Source organism: Lethenteron reissneri, chromosome 21, assembly GCF_015708825.2.
Source record: "Lethenteron reissneri isolate LAM-NWPU_2019-01 chromosome 21, ASM1570882v1, whole genome shotgun sequence".
Taxonomy (NCBI): domain Eukaryota; kingdom Metazoa; phylum Chordata; class Hyperoartia; order Petromyzontiformes; family Petromyzontidae; genus Lethenteron; species Lethenteron reissneri.
In genome coordinates, this window is record NC_083799.1 from 6,525,991 (window position 1) to 6,543,017 (window position 17,027).

Consider the following 17,027-nt stretch of genomic DNA (forward strand, 5'->3'; position numbering starts at 1 on the left):
ATCCCTGTTTCACTCTACGTACGGGTCGTAGGAGTTGCTTGATCATAGTTGACCACACTGGTCAATGCAGGGTTGTGGAAGTAGGAAACATAGACACGGGAGCATTGTGGTATACTACAACAATGGATTTTGCTGCACACCACACTGCCCCTGAAGTCTACTTTACCAGATGTATGGATTTGTTGTAATAGCCAGGGCGCAGTGTTGTCACGAACCACACACTTGTATCGCTGCAGGTTAAGAGATCAAGGCAGCGGTTGTGCAGTGCATGTGAAAATGTCCTCTGCGGAACCAAAAACTACACACCCAACGATGGATTGGGAGTTCCAGAGTCAATACATAATTTGATATATTTAAAACGAGATTCTTGCCAAGAGAGTGCAGTGTGCGTCGTCACTCAATTGCAATATTATTGCTGAGAAAAACGAGACGATAAATGAAGTTTCCAGCTGGCACACAACAGGCCTGATGCAGTGGCAGAACTGGTGAAACGACTGGCCCATGACATAATAGAGGTCTTTTGGGTTAGATCGCGTAAATATATAATAAATGTGTCGTTAAAACCCGCCACCACCCGACACAGCCGACTACTAAGGGTTGTCACATAAACAGAACATGCCAATTCGTCACTAGTATAGCACACCGGTGTGTTGGAGAGCCAAGCCACAACATTTACAATCTAACTCAAAATACCTCTATTATGGATGATATTGGTCGTGAAAGCCTACGTGCAAATCTTTTTTTGTCTGTCATTGAAATAAAGTCTGAAAACATTTGGGGGACAAAAATATTGGATTGTGGAAAGGAGGCATCCAGCGTGTAGGATGCAGTGAGTGCCACGATGAACAAGGGAAGCCACTTGGGCAAGGATCACATCCAGAAAACAGAGTCTGCTTGTGAACTAAGCCGGACTGCAGCCCCGAGTGACAAAATCATCTCCCCATAATTCCATAAACATCCCCCTCACCAGCCCCTCCCCCCAGCCTCTCGGGCCTCCTACTCTGCTGCCGCTCCTGACTGGCACAGCGTTCAGGATGCATCTGCATTCCATACCACGAGTTCAAAGCAGGGCGACCGACTGCTGGTCTATATACGATGCATTGCCGCAGCAGAAGATCGCGCGGACATTCACGACGGAGGGTGCCCCTTGCGGGTGGCGAGTCAAGGACCACTCTGAGGGTCAGAATGATTCACACTGCAGCCAAGTTAATATATTATCTCGGTGAAGAAAAATGTCCTATAATCGATAAAAATGGCCCAGCCAGTGCTTATCGCTCCTCACTTATCAATGCTCAGCCCGCCAGTGTAGCCGACATCATCAGAAGGAATCGTAATAGCGTCTTGAGCGTCACAGGCTGGACCCCATGGAAATTCCTACGGCTCAATGGCTCGTTGCACCAAAGCAACTGTGTGCATGTGTGCATGTGTGTGGGGGGGGGGGGGTTAGCACGCTGCATTATGAACTCGACTACTATCCAAGTTCGATTCCCACTCGCAGCCAACACTCGTAATAATTCTCAGAACCAGCCCTGGGCATCCTTGAGATCAACACAGCCGCAAACGAGTAATTGGTGCAATGTGTAAAACATTTCCACTGAAGGGCAATAAAGGCGGCGGCCGGGCGTGGTGCTGGTCACCCACCCCCTCGTGTGCCGCCCCCAAACTGCATAGGTGCTGGCTAATAGCACTTGCTGCAAGAGCCTTTGTTTTTGTGGATATTTGTGCACGTGTACGTTTCGGTGTGTGTACGTAGGTGTGCATGTGTATACATGTGTGCGTTTGCTTTCCTTATTTTCCTGTATGTCAAGTGACACACAGTGCTGTGACCTGGCCCGTGACTCGAAAACAACTAATTTAATAATCGGATTCTGGATGCTCCTGCAACCCGTGATCCATGATTTATTCACACATGTGCCCCAGGTAATCCATCACAGCTGGAAATACACAATATCAATGACAGCAGCAAAATCCACACGCATTTGTCTACATGAAAAAGATACAGGACGTGTCAAGCATAAATTTACAACACTTGCCGTGTGTCCTATTCCAGTTTTTTTGGTAATTTAAATAATATATATTAAAAAAGACCGACACATTTATCAATAACACTGTGACTTTAGAAATATATAAGTGGTGATGTTGCAAGCAATGACCATTGGCCAGAACATCTCATATTGTATATTTTTATTTTAAAACAGTATTTTTGACAAATGTGTTAAGTTTCCTTGTAAACTTTGCTTGTGCACCACTGCTGACACAGCATCACCAAATAACTTATATTTAAATAATATAAAACTTTCCTGTATATTGACACGGATGAATACAAATATCCGGTATATGCCCTTCCAAGAAACCTATCCTCCTCGCGAGCAGAATAATAACGCATGCCCTTTATATTTCGTTCAAATAAATGGATAACATAGGATGCGGTGAATGAGTTGGAAATAAGGTACATGTAACCGATTCCATCCAATCACAGACAGCTGTTAAAATCAAGCCAATATTGTAAAGACAAAGTGTAAATCACATCACTATGACTATAATTTGGCTGTGAACAGAAACAATTGAATATTTCTTCATAGAGGCCAGGCTACTGTCTTTCAAGCTTGAAATAACGCAAATCAGTTCATGTATAGAACTATTTCACAAAATCTTTGACCAATTTAAGCTGACAGAAGTGCTGAGCTACAAAACCTGTTCACTGATCCGAGGGGAGGAATATTATTCATGTTTATTAAAATATCTCTTTGCTGTCCTTTGTTGAATGCTCTATAATGTAACAATGTCCCTCTTCATTAAAGAACATGGTTATCAACAGACATTATAATCGACACAATTACAATATGGACACCACTGACTGGAGATCATAATGAAGGCGAACGCACAGTGAACAATCTTTTCCATCATCATAATGCTGCTTTCATTGTCACATTAATACAGCGTATACAACAAGTTACTGCTATTTTACCCATTCACTCAATAATCACATATTTCAACGCCCCCAATCTGATATTTTGTTCATTGTTCATGATTTAAATAAAAACTGCCAAATGCTCTAACCTTGCACGAAAGAAAAATAAGTAGAATATTAACAGCTGATTAAATAATGATGCTGCTCCTTCTATACCGGTGATTACTATGGTAATTCTGCTGATGCGTGTGTGTATGTGTATATTTTCATGAGTGAGTATGCATGTGAGTGACATGGCTTTCTTTGCTAATTAAGAGTAGGTGAGCAACAGGTGTTTGACGACCAGAGGAATCAGATTGGCGAGTCGGTACGTTTATAATCAGGCAAGTGACGGCACAAAGTCAGCTGGTGGGTAGGTAAGTTGATGCGTGGGTGAATGAGTGATGAGTGAGTAAGTGACTGCGTTTCAAAATTATTGTGTTTAAGTTCATTTTGTTGAACCAGGTGAAAACTCATTAGTACAAGAGTGACCTGGATCAGTGGAATTATGAGCGGGTGGATGAATAATTAAACTGAAGGGTGAGTGGACAAGTGAATGGGTTGGTGGGTAGATAAGTGAGTGAGAATGTGAGTTTGTTTATGAATATGTGAGTGAGTGGGTAGGTAGGTGGGTGAGTGAAGATTTCAGCGGGTGTGTAAGTGAGCTGGCAAGCAGGCAAATGAGCAACCACTAGAGTGAAGCGGACAAGCGTGCGCCAGGGTGAAGGAGCCGGCGGGTGCTCGGGGCGGCAGCCCGACTCACCTTGCTCTTCTTGTCGTCGCGGTACACGGTCCAGTCGTCCCCTGAGGTGCTGTACTCCAGGCGGTACGACGTCACATAATACGGCCGCCCCGTGGCGTTGGAGATAACGCCCTGCGTGGCCACCCCGCTCAGCACGCGCACGAAGCGCAGGTCCACCTGGCATGAGCAGCCGGGGAAAGGTTGTCGGGGGTGGGGGAAGGGGCGTAATGATTGGATGCCAACAAGGGGTGCATAAAGGCACACATGCGTCTAGGATGCTCTCTCCCAGGGAAAGTTGATTTTCTCGTTGAAAATCGATTTAACACGTAGGCTTTTACGACCAATATAATCCATAATACAAGTTTTTTGGGTTAGATCGCGTAAATATAAATGTGTCGTTAATACTCGCCACCACCCAACACAGCCAATTAGTAAGGATTGGCTGTTCGCCTTATGATGCTAGTTGTAATTACTGGCGAAATGTTGTACTCACATTGCAAATGTTGTGGATTTGCTCTCCAACACACCGGTGTGCTGTACAAGTAACGAATTGGCACGTTCTGTTTTTGTGACAAACCTTACTAATTGGCTGTCGGGTTGTGGCGGGTTAAACGACACATTTACATTTACGAGATCTAACAAAAAAAACGTGTATTATTGGATGAAAATCGATTGTTAAGCTCAAGATTTATGCATCGAATTGTCCGTGGTAATCGATTGCTTTTGGTTTGTGGAACTGCTGGATTATTTTTTCTACCTGAGGACGACCGTTTGTGTTGCCATCGAAACGTCGTGATATATTATTTTTATTTTGTTTTATTTTTCTACCTACGTGACTTTACCGAAATAACCAAAGAGTATGGATTCCTGCAGTCACGAAAGCTTCAAATCTCGATTGAACTCTAAACGCATGTTTCTAAATGTGGAGGGAAAAATCGGAGGACTTGGAGAGAAATCCGTGCGACCAGGTGGCGAGAGACATGCAAACTCAAAATATACAGGCGTTAGGATCGGAAACGAAACCCACAACTTCTTGTACACCAGGAGAGGTAGTTAACAGCTCGCCAAACTGAAAACGTGTTCATAATGTTATTGCTATTATATTAAAGTTTTGCTGATGTTTTGTCGCAGTTGTTGTTCCCTTTAAATTCAATGGATTAGTTTTTATCTTGTTTTGACCGACTCGTTTATGCAAACGTGTATTATTTGTGCGAGTTGATTGATTCTTACATATGCATGATGGGATGTGCTGTGAGATATTACGAATGTAACGATTCGCACCTCTCGTGATTTTAATGAATTTGTGAAAACATGCGGTCTGCAAATTGAAGGCTTAGCTACTTAACCTGGTGATTTTATGAATGATCAAGATTCAGGAGGGACTCAAGTCGATAAAAAAAATCAGCTATGGTTCATGTAGTGGCCTCTAGTTGCGAGTGGCAGGAGGGATAGGTCATATTACACATACAAATCAACAAAACATCGATTCTTAAATACGCATCACAAGCTGTTCGAATTGCTTCTATCCTGTGAACTAATGCATCGTTCCACCCCAAAAGGCACTCTTCCACCAAACCGCTCTGACGAGCATGATGAAGTATGGTCAAACAAACGCCACCGTCAACACGGCTGTCCGTGGGGAGGCCTTCGTCCAGCATAGGAATGGGAGTGCTATGAAAAAAAAGTATACATCCTCCAAAAATAATCGATTTAAATCTAAGTATCGGCACGCCGTTACATGCGGAACAGTCGAGGCTCAGATTGTATTCAGCTGCCTCCTGGCTATTGCTTCGCCGCAGCCGCCTCACTGCCTCCACCGCCCAGACTTAAGGTTTCCTGGAGCCCTCCTGCCCCCCCTGCCGCCGCCATCCCTCCCCTGCCCCCCACCCACCTTAGTAAAACAAACGAAGTTCTATGTGTTGGAATGCTCACAGAGGATCCGATGTTGGAGGAAGTGTAATGCTAACTGCACAGTGTCTGTGCAAAGCATGTGCTGCTACATTGAATATTACACAACATTTCCTGGCAAGCTACCCAGGGTCTTAAAATATGAATGTTGCATTTTACAGAGGATGCGCCTGAAATTAAAAACATAAGATCACATGCGCCCACACTGGTAAAACCCTCAAGGGAAGAGTACACATTCCAGTCAACAACGCTTCACATATCCTCACTAACTTACCTTGTTTATCTTCTTGGTTCTTTCGGTAAAGTCACGTAGAAGGGAAAAAATAAAATAACGTCGTGAGAATTATTTTATTTTATTATGTTTTATTTTTATTATTTTATTACTTCCCTTCTACGTGACTTTACCGAAAGAACCAAGAAGATGGATCCCTGCAGTCACGAAAGCTTTAAATCGAAATTTACCTTGTTTAGTAAACATTAAATAATGTGATAGCCTTCTTGCCAATTCTACTATTGGATCACTTTACTCCCTTCGAAGAAAAACAGCCCAATTCAATATTTAAAATAAACCCTGCATTAATTTCCAGCAAGGCAGCATGTACCACATACTCTACATTATATAAAAGCAATTGCCGTGTCTTTTTACCAATTTAAATAAAACACGAACGTTACTCGAGCTTTCAGCACAACTAAAACACGCGCTCTCCCATCAGGTTGTGACTGATGAAGACGCTAAATTATGACGATGATGAATGAACAATGATGACGGATGCAGAATGATGATGATGTTGATGCTAATGTCCATTACGATGAGGTTGCCTCCCCCACACAAGAGGGCGTGGTGCTCATTCTTACACACGAGAGGGACGCAGCCCCATATCCACGCGCCATCACTCTCCTCATCTGCAATGTTATCATTTTTATTTTGAGATTGGGGGGGGGGGGGGGGTGCGCGCACACAAGGGGTAAAACGAGGCGGCGCGTGAAGGAAACGAACGCGTGGCCCAAGGCACCGGCAGGGCACGCGTTCCGCTTTGGTGCGCGAATCAGGGGTCAACGCAGGGAAATTTAATTAGCCGTGTGATTTATTCACGAGCAGCGAGCGTCGTGAAAACACAATGCGGCATTGCAGATAAAGGGGGGGGGGGAGACGTGCCACAATGGTGTTGCTCGCCAGAGGAATGTGAAGCGGTTTCAATGCCCGTACGGTTTCACATTATCGCCGTTTATTTCCCGCCGTCGAGTGTAATTCACGTGGTGGCTGTTTTTCCTTCACGCGAATGTGTCGCTGATTTGTAATAGCAATAATGGCCCTCGGCAGCGCTGCTGGTGGCTTCTAAACAAATGACTTCAAGCTGCCGAGTCGGATCTGCAATGCACGAGCGTAACATTTGCGCGATTTTGCGCGTGCAATCGCGCGCAAATCGAAATCCGCGTGGACCAAAGGGCACCGAGTACACCCTGCAGTTCCATGCATAATAATGTTGAGCGCTAGACGATTAAGAACACGTCCACACCATCGACGCTCTGTGATAAACAAAGACAAGTAATACATAATGGCTCCTGGTCACGAGCCATCTCTCACAACACCACACAGTCTCAGCATCGCCGGCTCTGCATCATCCGCTTCCCAGTTTCGCTCTCATTCAGGCATTTCCTCATCTGCTGTCCCACCGACAAACGTACACACACACGCAAAGACAAAGATCCCCCATGTAGCTGCACAGACCGTTGGAGCATGTGCTGCAAGTGAACACCTCTGAACGCTATCATGGCGAGTGATGTGGCCAGCACCATGCCATACCACTTTTGTCTTCACAGTTTATGTTTACACACTGCACCAAGTACTCATTTAAGACTGAATCCACCTACGCAGAGCCCAGGAGATATTCCCTGTTGATATTGGATGTGACCAATATCCAACAAAGATCTCCCGTATGGCCTTAACCGACTGTTGGGGAAAATGCTGTTTGCAAACACCTCTGAAGGTCAGCACGGTACACGAGGAAGTGGGTGGCCAACAACATGTCCGACCGCCTTTGTCTCCCCATTGGCGATGTTTTTACACATTGAACTGGTTCAGTCACTGCGATCTCTACATTGGGTCAAACTTAACATCTCTTAATGATCGACGGCTTGTGCATCAGATCTTATTTATTCACGATATACTTACAAAAAAATCATCAGACTACCTGCTGGATCTCTTCACTGTTTCTAAGAACAAATGCTTCACATTCCTTATTGCCGTACAAATACTGGAGGAAGGTCATTTGCTGTTGATGCCCCCAGGGTCTGGAAAGCTATCGCCAATAAACTGCAACTTGGATCACTACCTATGAGATCTGCACTCAAAACTGCTCTTGAGGAGCTGTACACCCCCCGCTGCCACTGCTATTCAGAGTGGCCTGAAATCAAATGCATCGCTCCGTATGTCCGCTGCAAAGAATGATCTTTAGTTTTGATTATATTGTGCTGATCTTTAAAAGTGCATTGAAAATTGTTATACTCCTGCTGATACTCCTGCTGTTGTGGAGTGACTCATGCTGCCAGCTATGGCTGCAAAGTTTGGTCGTACATGTTATGTATATCGTTTATTGTTCTATTTTAATCACAGTTCCTATGATCACTGTTACATTGTTTTCATAGCTTTATTTTAGTGATTTCGAAAACGTATGGTTAAGCCATGTTTGTTTGTTAAAGTATGGAGTTAGCCTGATAACTTTCATATAAATTGTCTTATGGTTGTTATTGTTTGACTTGCATCCCACAGGGATATTGCACACAGCGTTGATATACGGTGCTTTTTTCTGGAAGATTTTGCTGGTTTTTCCTGGATGTTTCTGTTGCGCGTCGTCACTGTAAGATGTTCTTTGTTCATGTTTTTGTTTGTTGCGGTTGTACCCGAGTCAAGAGCCGCATGGCTCACAGGGCTATACCTAATAAATTAAACTGAAACTGATACATCGCACCAGGTAATTATTTGAGGCTGAGTTGACCTAGGAGAGGCCCAGGACCAATTCAAATAATGGTCACTGGTGTTGGTCATGAGTGGGAACCCACTCTCCAACACATACACACACACACGTGCACACACGTGCACGTGTGTGTGTGTGCATACAAAACAAAGATACAAAGATCCCCCGTTTCGCCTTAACAGACTGTTGGGGCAAGTGTTGTTAGCGAGCACCTATGAAGGCCGGAACGGCACACGAGGGGGTGGGTGGCCCGCACCACGCCCGGCCGCCTTTGTCTCCCTAGTGCCGCACCAGGTACTCATTTAAGGCTGAGTCAACCTAGGGGAGGAAGCCCAGGACCGGTTCAGATAATCGTCACTGGTGTTGGCCATGAGCGGGAATCGAACTCGGGTCGTCGGGTTCGTAGCGCAGCACGCTAACCACTACACTACCGCTCCCCATACACACACGTTACTAGTTGCAATGTCAGCACAAATGAGGAGAACAAACATCACGTGAAAACATGACAAAGAACGTGAAGCAAATTTGTACATAAGTACAATCGAATGGAAAAAAATGGGATGGAGCGGTGGTGCAGTGGTTAACGCACTGTGCTATGACCCTGGTGAACAAAAATAATCACAAAGTTAGATAACACGGGTATCACGAGAAGCGGCTGTAATTTTACAACAGAGAAAATTCCACGAGCACGTTTATGTGGCTGCGATCTTATTCTCAACTCGAGGCTACGAGCCAACAAACGCATTGACTTGCTCAGCCACCGTCACCCCAGACACAGGCTGCCCATGCAATATCCCTCTCTCTCCCCGCCGCCACCAACTCCCACTACTGCGATCCCCACTCTCTCCCATAAATCCCCTCCCGGGTGTATTGTGTCGGTGTGACTATAGCATTCACAAATAAGCCCTGCTGGGGACATCATTAAAACTCCACAAGATCAGAGCCCGTGGGAAGAGTTCAGAGTGACAGCATAACGACTGAACCAGCAGTTTAGCCCTAATTACCCAAACAGCCCCGCGGTGCCACCTCTGACCCTCTGCTGGCTCTACCCGTTGCTTTTGAAAGGGGCCCACGCGCCTTCCTGTGCTCACTTCACGACGAATGTTGAGAGGCGCTGGGACCCTCCCACGGCAGCCAGGGCCAAGAGGTCTCACGCCGGGCTCTCGGATCTATTTCGACAGCGCACGCATGGCCGGGCGAGGTACTACGCCCACGGTGTCACACCGGGAATAAAAAAGTAACTCGCCGGTGAATGGATGACAAATGTCTAGGTTCATAATGCTGACCTACATTTGTATACACTGGGAGGGGGGTGGTTGGAAGAGAGCGGTGGCACAGTGGTTAGCGCGCTGTGCTACGAACCAGGCGAGTTTAGATTGAGTGGAATGAAATCTGCACTGGTTATCGGTTCACAAAAGGGGGGGGGGGGAAGGTGGTACGACCCTTCAGTCTGTCCTGCAAAGAAAACCAAACAGCCCATGGTGTACAGTGGTTGGATTTAAATCCCCCATAACCCAAGTCTGTCTTCTCAGCAAACAATCTCCAGCTATTCTCTCAATGTAAAATAAATAAATAAATGTCTCGAGAAAAGCCAATTTCATTCATTCGTTAATTTTATTCATGCCCATGTGGGAGCAGATCGACACCGCTACTTTGTCAACGCAGAACTGAATCAGACAAACCAATACATCGAACGTGTGATACGGAGCGATGAACTCGGCTCGTGTGACGGACTTTTTACATTGCATGACTGTGAGAAAATTTTGAACGGCTTGGTGACGTCTTCATCCAGCAGTGGATAGGCAATGGCCAATGGTGATGTTGGTGATTATGAAAAGGTCAACAATAACGTCATCAGCAGCAGCGTACGAGCCGACTGCAGATAAGGCGGCCAACATCAGCACGCTGACACTCCCCACACACAGTTGCTCTTCTCACAGCGTCGCTGCATGACGAGGGTGGGTAGACGACGGCTGGGATTTGAACCACAGGAGAGAGGGAGAGGAGGGGAAAGGGGGACAGGGGGAGAGAGGTCGGTGGATTCGGGGACAAATTGGCCGAAGGCTGCCAAAGGCTGCTTTCCGCAGGAAAAGGCGCAGTAATTGCCGGTGGCGTTGCTCTTACAGTTAAACAAAATAAAGGAAGCGCCTGTGCCGATTGATTAGTCTGTGCCATCGCCAATCTGGTGCCGTTACTACCGCTGCGTCTGCTGCTGCTCGGGTTTCCACCTGTCCTGGATTTCTCAAAATCATCCTTTTATTTTTAAGGTCCTGGGAAATCAGCAAGTTTTCCCGGGACATTAAAAGTCCTGTTTTTTTTTTGTTAAGTTGTGCAATGAGGCACCACTCAAGGCAATACATTCACACGCAATTTTCCCATGCTTCTGGTATTCTTGTGAGACGATCTTTGGCCCAAGATGGGCTCCGGTTCATCGTACCTCAAGAGGTTGTCACCCTAGCTGCTGCCTCTGCCCTCACCACCGGCAAGTGCGGCTGCTCATTCCACAGCTGAATTGTGTCTCTTGTCTGCCCCATTCACAGCCGATGTCTACGGCAACTCACTCGCTAGGCACCACTACACCGTGCACCAACAGTCAATTAGTGTGCCATCGAAATACCAGGCTAATTCAGTGGTACGGTGTCTCAGTATATCCATTATTTTCACACACACCATATTGAAGGCTATTTAGCCAGCTTGTAATGTTATAATTTGCTTTCCTATTATAACAAATAATATGAAAATGATAATTTCAAAAAGGATCAGAATTGCTAGTGGAACCATTGAAATCCACAATAAATCATGATGCGCAAATGAATGCCTTTGTAGTTGCTGTACAGTGTAGTAGAGTGCTGGACTGGGACTGCCTGACGCATGCATTTTATGCGCAGTGTGGAGACGCAGCTCACAGTCAGCATTTCCCATGTCTTGAGCATCGTTGAGTGCAGTTTTTCCATTTCTTTTACATTTTCAGGGATCGACCATACAAAAAAAAGAACCTCTATTATATGCAGGCCATGGTACATCTGCTCACATTACGTATCAGACAAACTCTGTATTTGTGTGTGTGTGTGTGTGCACACGTGTCTGCATGAAAGTGGGGTGACTAATCTAACGAAGTTACGGTACGCGCCACAGCACCGGATAACCACAATGTTTAACAAAACACGTTGATCCATCACCTGGCTATGTGTAGTTTCTGAATGTTCTTGCACAGCTGGCTGGTACGATGCATAAAACAGCCCAATTAATTGTCATGACCGTGCATTACCGTGTATGGATTTTAACTTGTGTGAATGTGTACTTATCTTTGTATATATGCATTTGGTTACGTGTCCATTATGTTATTCTCACAGACAGAAACTTCAGGTAAACCCCTGGAGATGAAAGATCTCGATTCTCAGCCAGCCGTGATACACACGGACACATGCATAAATATTTAGACTGCATTTGCTGTGCACCCATGCATTTATACATCACGGCAATAAACGCTGTGAATGTCCGCATTAGGGGTGCGCCATGGTGGCGAGATGTTAACTACCTCGCCTGGTATACAGGAGGTCGTGGGTTCGATCCCGACCCCGACGCTTGTATATTTGGATGTTGGACGTTCTCCCCGCGGTCACGTGGATGTTTCTCCGGCTCCTCTGGTTTTCCCCTCCACATTTAGAAACGTACACTTAGAGCACTTGGCTGCTACAGGTTTCCACATGATAAGCCACTTTCTTGAGCTGTCATTTGTGGCCAGATCACTCTTGATAAAGAGCTGCATAGCTCAGTGGGCCTTACCTGGTGGTAAAAAAAAAAAACTTTAGCGCGGTCATCGTAATTGCGCTCTCACGTGGGAGAACTGTATACTTAAAGTGAGTTGGATCCTACGGCATCCGTCACCACAAATGCACTGCGGATGCCGACTACGCGTCACTGGCGTTCTGACTGGTCGTATTTACTTTCCGCGGTACACGTACCACGGCAGCAGGGAGGAGCGCTAACAGTGAGGATTCCCATGCGAGAGGATAAAAAAAAAAAGCCAAGCACAGAAATAACCCATCATTAAAACAGACTACGGCGCCTGAGCACATTGGAAATGGAATGGGTCGCGCAGCCGGCCACACGGACCTGGCCACTTACGAAGAACGTCTCATTCATTCATGTCCATACAAAAAAAACCTATCCACGCACGGGAACTGGAAAATAAATCCGAAAATAAATTGATCTTGGCGAAGAAGCATACGCACACATGTATGTAATTAGTTCTCAGTTCAGATGCCCTAAATGTTAAGTTCCATAATACAGATTTTCACTGTATTTAATGTCATTTTTAAGTAGCAAAGCAAACAATTATTATACAATCCGTAAAATAATACCGTTGCTTTTCTCTGTTCAAGCTGGAGTTAATGCGCATACATGCACGTGTGTGCGTGTGCGCGTCAATGTGTTTAATGCCCATTCCGTCATGCTAAAGAACCCATTTGCGAAAACACAGTCAGCAGAAATGTATGCTAACAGTGCTAATCGTGATCCCGAGAGGGTATTTCTTAAATGCACACATATATTACGTTCCTGTTGCCCAATAGAGTACGTGCCTCCCATACCAAGCCCCTTCGTCCCCCCCCCCCCACCCAAAATGCGAGCAAGCGAGCGAGCAAGCGATGGAGTGAGCGACCGAGCGGGTGAGCGGAAAGTGAGCGGGTGCTGGAATGTGTCTGTAGTAATTTACTGGAAGGAAACTGTGCATGTACCGAATCGTGCCCTGCAGCTGCCCAGGACCCGAATTTGTAGCATACATGCACACGTGCATACTCGCGCACACACACACACCGATGCACGTGTACGTTCTAGCCCAAGTAAACAGGTACCACCCAGAGCTGGTGCTGCGTGGAATTCCAGGCCAGCGCTGTTTTTAAAAGAGGCATAAAATTTGGATGTGGCGGTGGCCGGAGTTAATTGCTTTTGCATGCCGCAGCGGAAACGGTGTGCCGGCCAGTTTGGGCAACCGTGGTGGTGGTGAGCACGTGTAAACCGTGCTTGGGGTGGGGTGAAGGGGTGCCGATTGACGTGCTATGTGTCTCCCGCACGTGCTCGCTGAATGATCTCAGCTGAATTATTGTGCGATTTGAGTCGGTTCCTTTCGAGCAGGTGCCTGCCCATCAGTGTGCCGACGATTGCGTACCACACCGAGCTTGCACGCGTGTGTATTACGCTTAAGTGTAACTCCGCCGCGTGGACACGCGGACACACGCACACATGGTGATGACAACACGTTTTTCACAAAACTCCCCTGGCGGCGCAAACGTAGCAAACGCACGAAAAAAAGTGTTCATAAAACACCTGCGTTTGACACAATAAAGGAAGTCATCAAAAGGCAAAATAAAATAACCTGACATTCTTCTGCTCCAAGCGTTTAATTTTAAAATTCCTGCTTCCCGAGAGCATGCCTGCATTTAGGCCGCATTTGGGTGAGTATCGCAAACGTGCTGGTGCGTGTGTGGATGATTTCATTCAAAGGGGCACCTGTATCCACTCGCGTGAGAGGTCGGAAGAGGGCGTCCAGCCGTTGTACTGGTTGTAGAGACGAGCCAGTTCGGGGCCCCAGTGGTCCGAGACGAAGGAGGAGGAGGCCATAATCTGCTCATCCTCGATTTCTCCCGATTCCATTCCAAGCGGCTGAAAGCATTCATACCCTGCGAGCAAAAACAATCGTGGTTGGGATACGTGTAAATGAGCGTGCGTGCTGTAGATGGGTGGATCTGTCTTGTATTTCATGTTGTGCTCAATTCGGCGTCGATGAGAAAATGGCGTGTTATTGTTCCGAATAAATGACGTGAATGGTTTGCAAGATGAGTAGTCGAATATAATGTGACTGATATTTAAGATGGCATTGCGTATTGTATGGCTTCTTGAAATGCCTCTTTCATGGACAACTGATCATGATTATAGGTTGAGTCAACTCAGTTTGGGATGTGAATAAAATCTCATGACTCGGAACGCTGCTCCTGTGCCGATGAGCTTCATCTTGCCAACCTCATGGTCAAGAGGTCACGATGGCCAATGGCATTGATAACATCGTACCTCACCATGACTTCCGAATGTCAGAATTCTGAAAAAAACTACAGTAAAACCTTGGATTGCGAGTAACTTGGTCTGCGAGTGTTTGACAAGACGAGCAACATTTTTTGATAAATTTTTACTTGATAAACGTGATCACAACTGAGCCGATGGTTCTTCTCTCTCTCGCTGCGGGATTGTAGGTAATCGTCTCCCATGCTTGGTCTCAGTCGGCGTGCCTCACTCATATAGTCAACATCCGTGCGAGCGTATACTGTTTACTATAGTGTTGTGACCACGTGTGTGTGCGTAAAGCATTTTTTTATTTTGTGCCCAAGTGTAGTGACTGTTCTTTAGTAACTGTACTGCAACAATGGCCCCCTCCTCCTCTCTCTCGTCTCCCTCACACCAGCCACGATTAAATGTAATTAATACATTTGATTACTTTACATTACATTTAAATAATAAAAATATAAAAAGGTATTTTTTATTAATCATTTTTACATGAATATTTTTGGGTTGTGGAACGAATCATCTGAGTTTCCATTATTTCTTATAGGGAAATTCGCTTTGATATACGAGTGCTTTGGATTACAAGCACGGAATCCGGAACGAATCATGCTCGCAATCCAAGGTTTTACTGTGACGTAAAAATTACGTCAAAAAACAAATGTGTAATGTAATGGAGTTTTTTTGTGTGGAGTCATTGTGACAAGGTTGAGACCATTACCCTACTACAATTGAGAACATCGTTTAATCACTGTTGAATGAAACCAGGACTTGCCCTCAGTGGAGCCAGCTCATTGCTCTGACCCATCTGGTTCCCTTGTTTACTTTAACACCTGCATGCAGCCTTGTGTCCAAGGTACCCGGTGTGTTGCCCTTGGAAAGACCTTATTCAAGCCATTTAAAATCCTATTACATAAAAGGATCAATCAGTCATATGTCATGAGTGAACGTATATTGTACGGGTCTTTCAGATCCGACCACTGGAACGGTGTAAAGTATTTCAGGACTGCATTGTCAGGATAACCATCATGGTAAGTTCGGGCACATCATGGAGAACCCACCCCCTAAAGAACAGTAAACTACTTCATCTCCTGCCAGCGGCCGAGAGCCTTCGGGCACACGCACCCTTGGTCAGGTTCTTTGGCATCGTGGTGTAGTTGGCGGAGAATCCGTCGCGTGCCACGGCGGCATCGGTGAAGAAGCGCAGCGAGAGCACGCCCGTGGAGGAGCGCAGCACCCAGGGCGCACGCCGTCCGCAGTAGTGCCCAATCAGGGGGCCCACTGCACACACAGAGCACCGTGAGCAGCGCGCCGTCACGTTACAAGTGGCAGAGATAAACGGCACCGTGGACAGTGCCATCAGGGGGTAGGGGAGCGGTGACTCCAGCGCAACGATGGGATGGGGGGCAGGTGGAGGGCTCTGGGATTCGTGGAGGCCAGGGGGCATGCGACGTGGGCAATGCCACGAATGTTAAGCAGACAAACTAAATCGGCACGTACTGTGGAGGCACTATTGCCGAGGGCACAATGACACAAGACCCACCCCTCTCAGCTGCAGTGCCTCTTATCACTAAATAAAAAATGTATATATTTTTTAAAAAATTGACTTTTGACTCTACATTTGAAGCATGAAAAGTATATGTTAATAGTAACGTACGCATTTAAAAATTTGTTTAAAACTGTTAAAATTGAGCCCATCGGATGAATCCACGCCATCAACTATGATTTTTAGTGGAGGGGGCAAAAGTCTTTTTGCACGTCCGCCAAAGTCTGCAAGGTCTGGGACAACAGCCTGTGCCACGCATGGCACACGTCCACATAGTGAGCTGTATGTACATGAGGTGTGGGAGAACATGAGCTTCATGATGAGACAAGCCACTCATCCAGTCCGTATCAGTTGTATGCAGCTAAACTGCTGACACGTCTCCTTCAGTGTTCAGAGGAATTCGATCTCTTCAAATTAGTTTTCTTCTCCACACATATGTAACACAGCGTATATGATGTGGTGTGTTACCCAAGAAAAACTCAGCGTCCAGTCAAATGTCTGCCAGCTCAAGTGAATTTGATGAGAAACTCTCTACTGGACAGCCTCAGCATAGGACATTTGGGTTGGCTCTAAATGTGACACTTTTAGGGGAATTCATCAACATCATTAGAATTTACACCAGTCCCTCACGCCCGGCTATGTGTATTCGATGAGTTCCTTACATTATGCACCGCTCTGCATAAACTACCTACCAATAAAGATCTTCCCAAGCTTCCTTATAAAATCCAAGCTCAGCCTCTAGACAATTTTAATACCTAGGAGTGGACATGTGCATTTTGTCCAAGCACGGATTCCCTATCTGTTCCACCACGACCCAACCCGCAGAGCCTCTCTTCCACCCTGGCCCTCGGC

At 46.0% G+C, this 17,027-nt stretch overlaps 1 protein-coding gene across 1 annotated transcript in view; it reads right to left on the reverse strand.

Moving 5' to 3' along the window:
- Positions 1 to 17,027, reverse strand: part of LOC133345140 (neuropilin-2-like) — a 64,676-nt gene that overhangs the window by 29,053 nt on the left and 18,596 nt on the right. The window contains exons 5-7 of the mRNA XM_061555637.1: positions 15,755 to 15,910; positions 14,087 to 14,256; positions 3,714 to 3,869 (exon numbers count right to left, since the gene is read on the reverse strand). Coding sequence (XP_061411621.1) covers positions 3,714 to 3,869; positions 14,087 to 14,256; positions 15,755 to 15,910 — 482 coding nt within the window. The remainder of the gene's footprint in view (positions 1 to 3,713; positions 3,870 to 14,086; positions 14,257 to 15,754; positions 15,911 to 17,027) is intronic.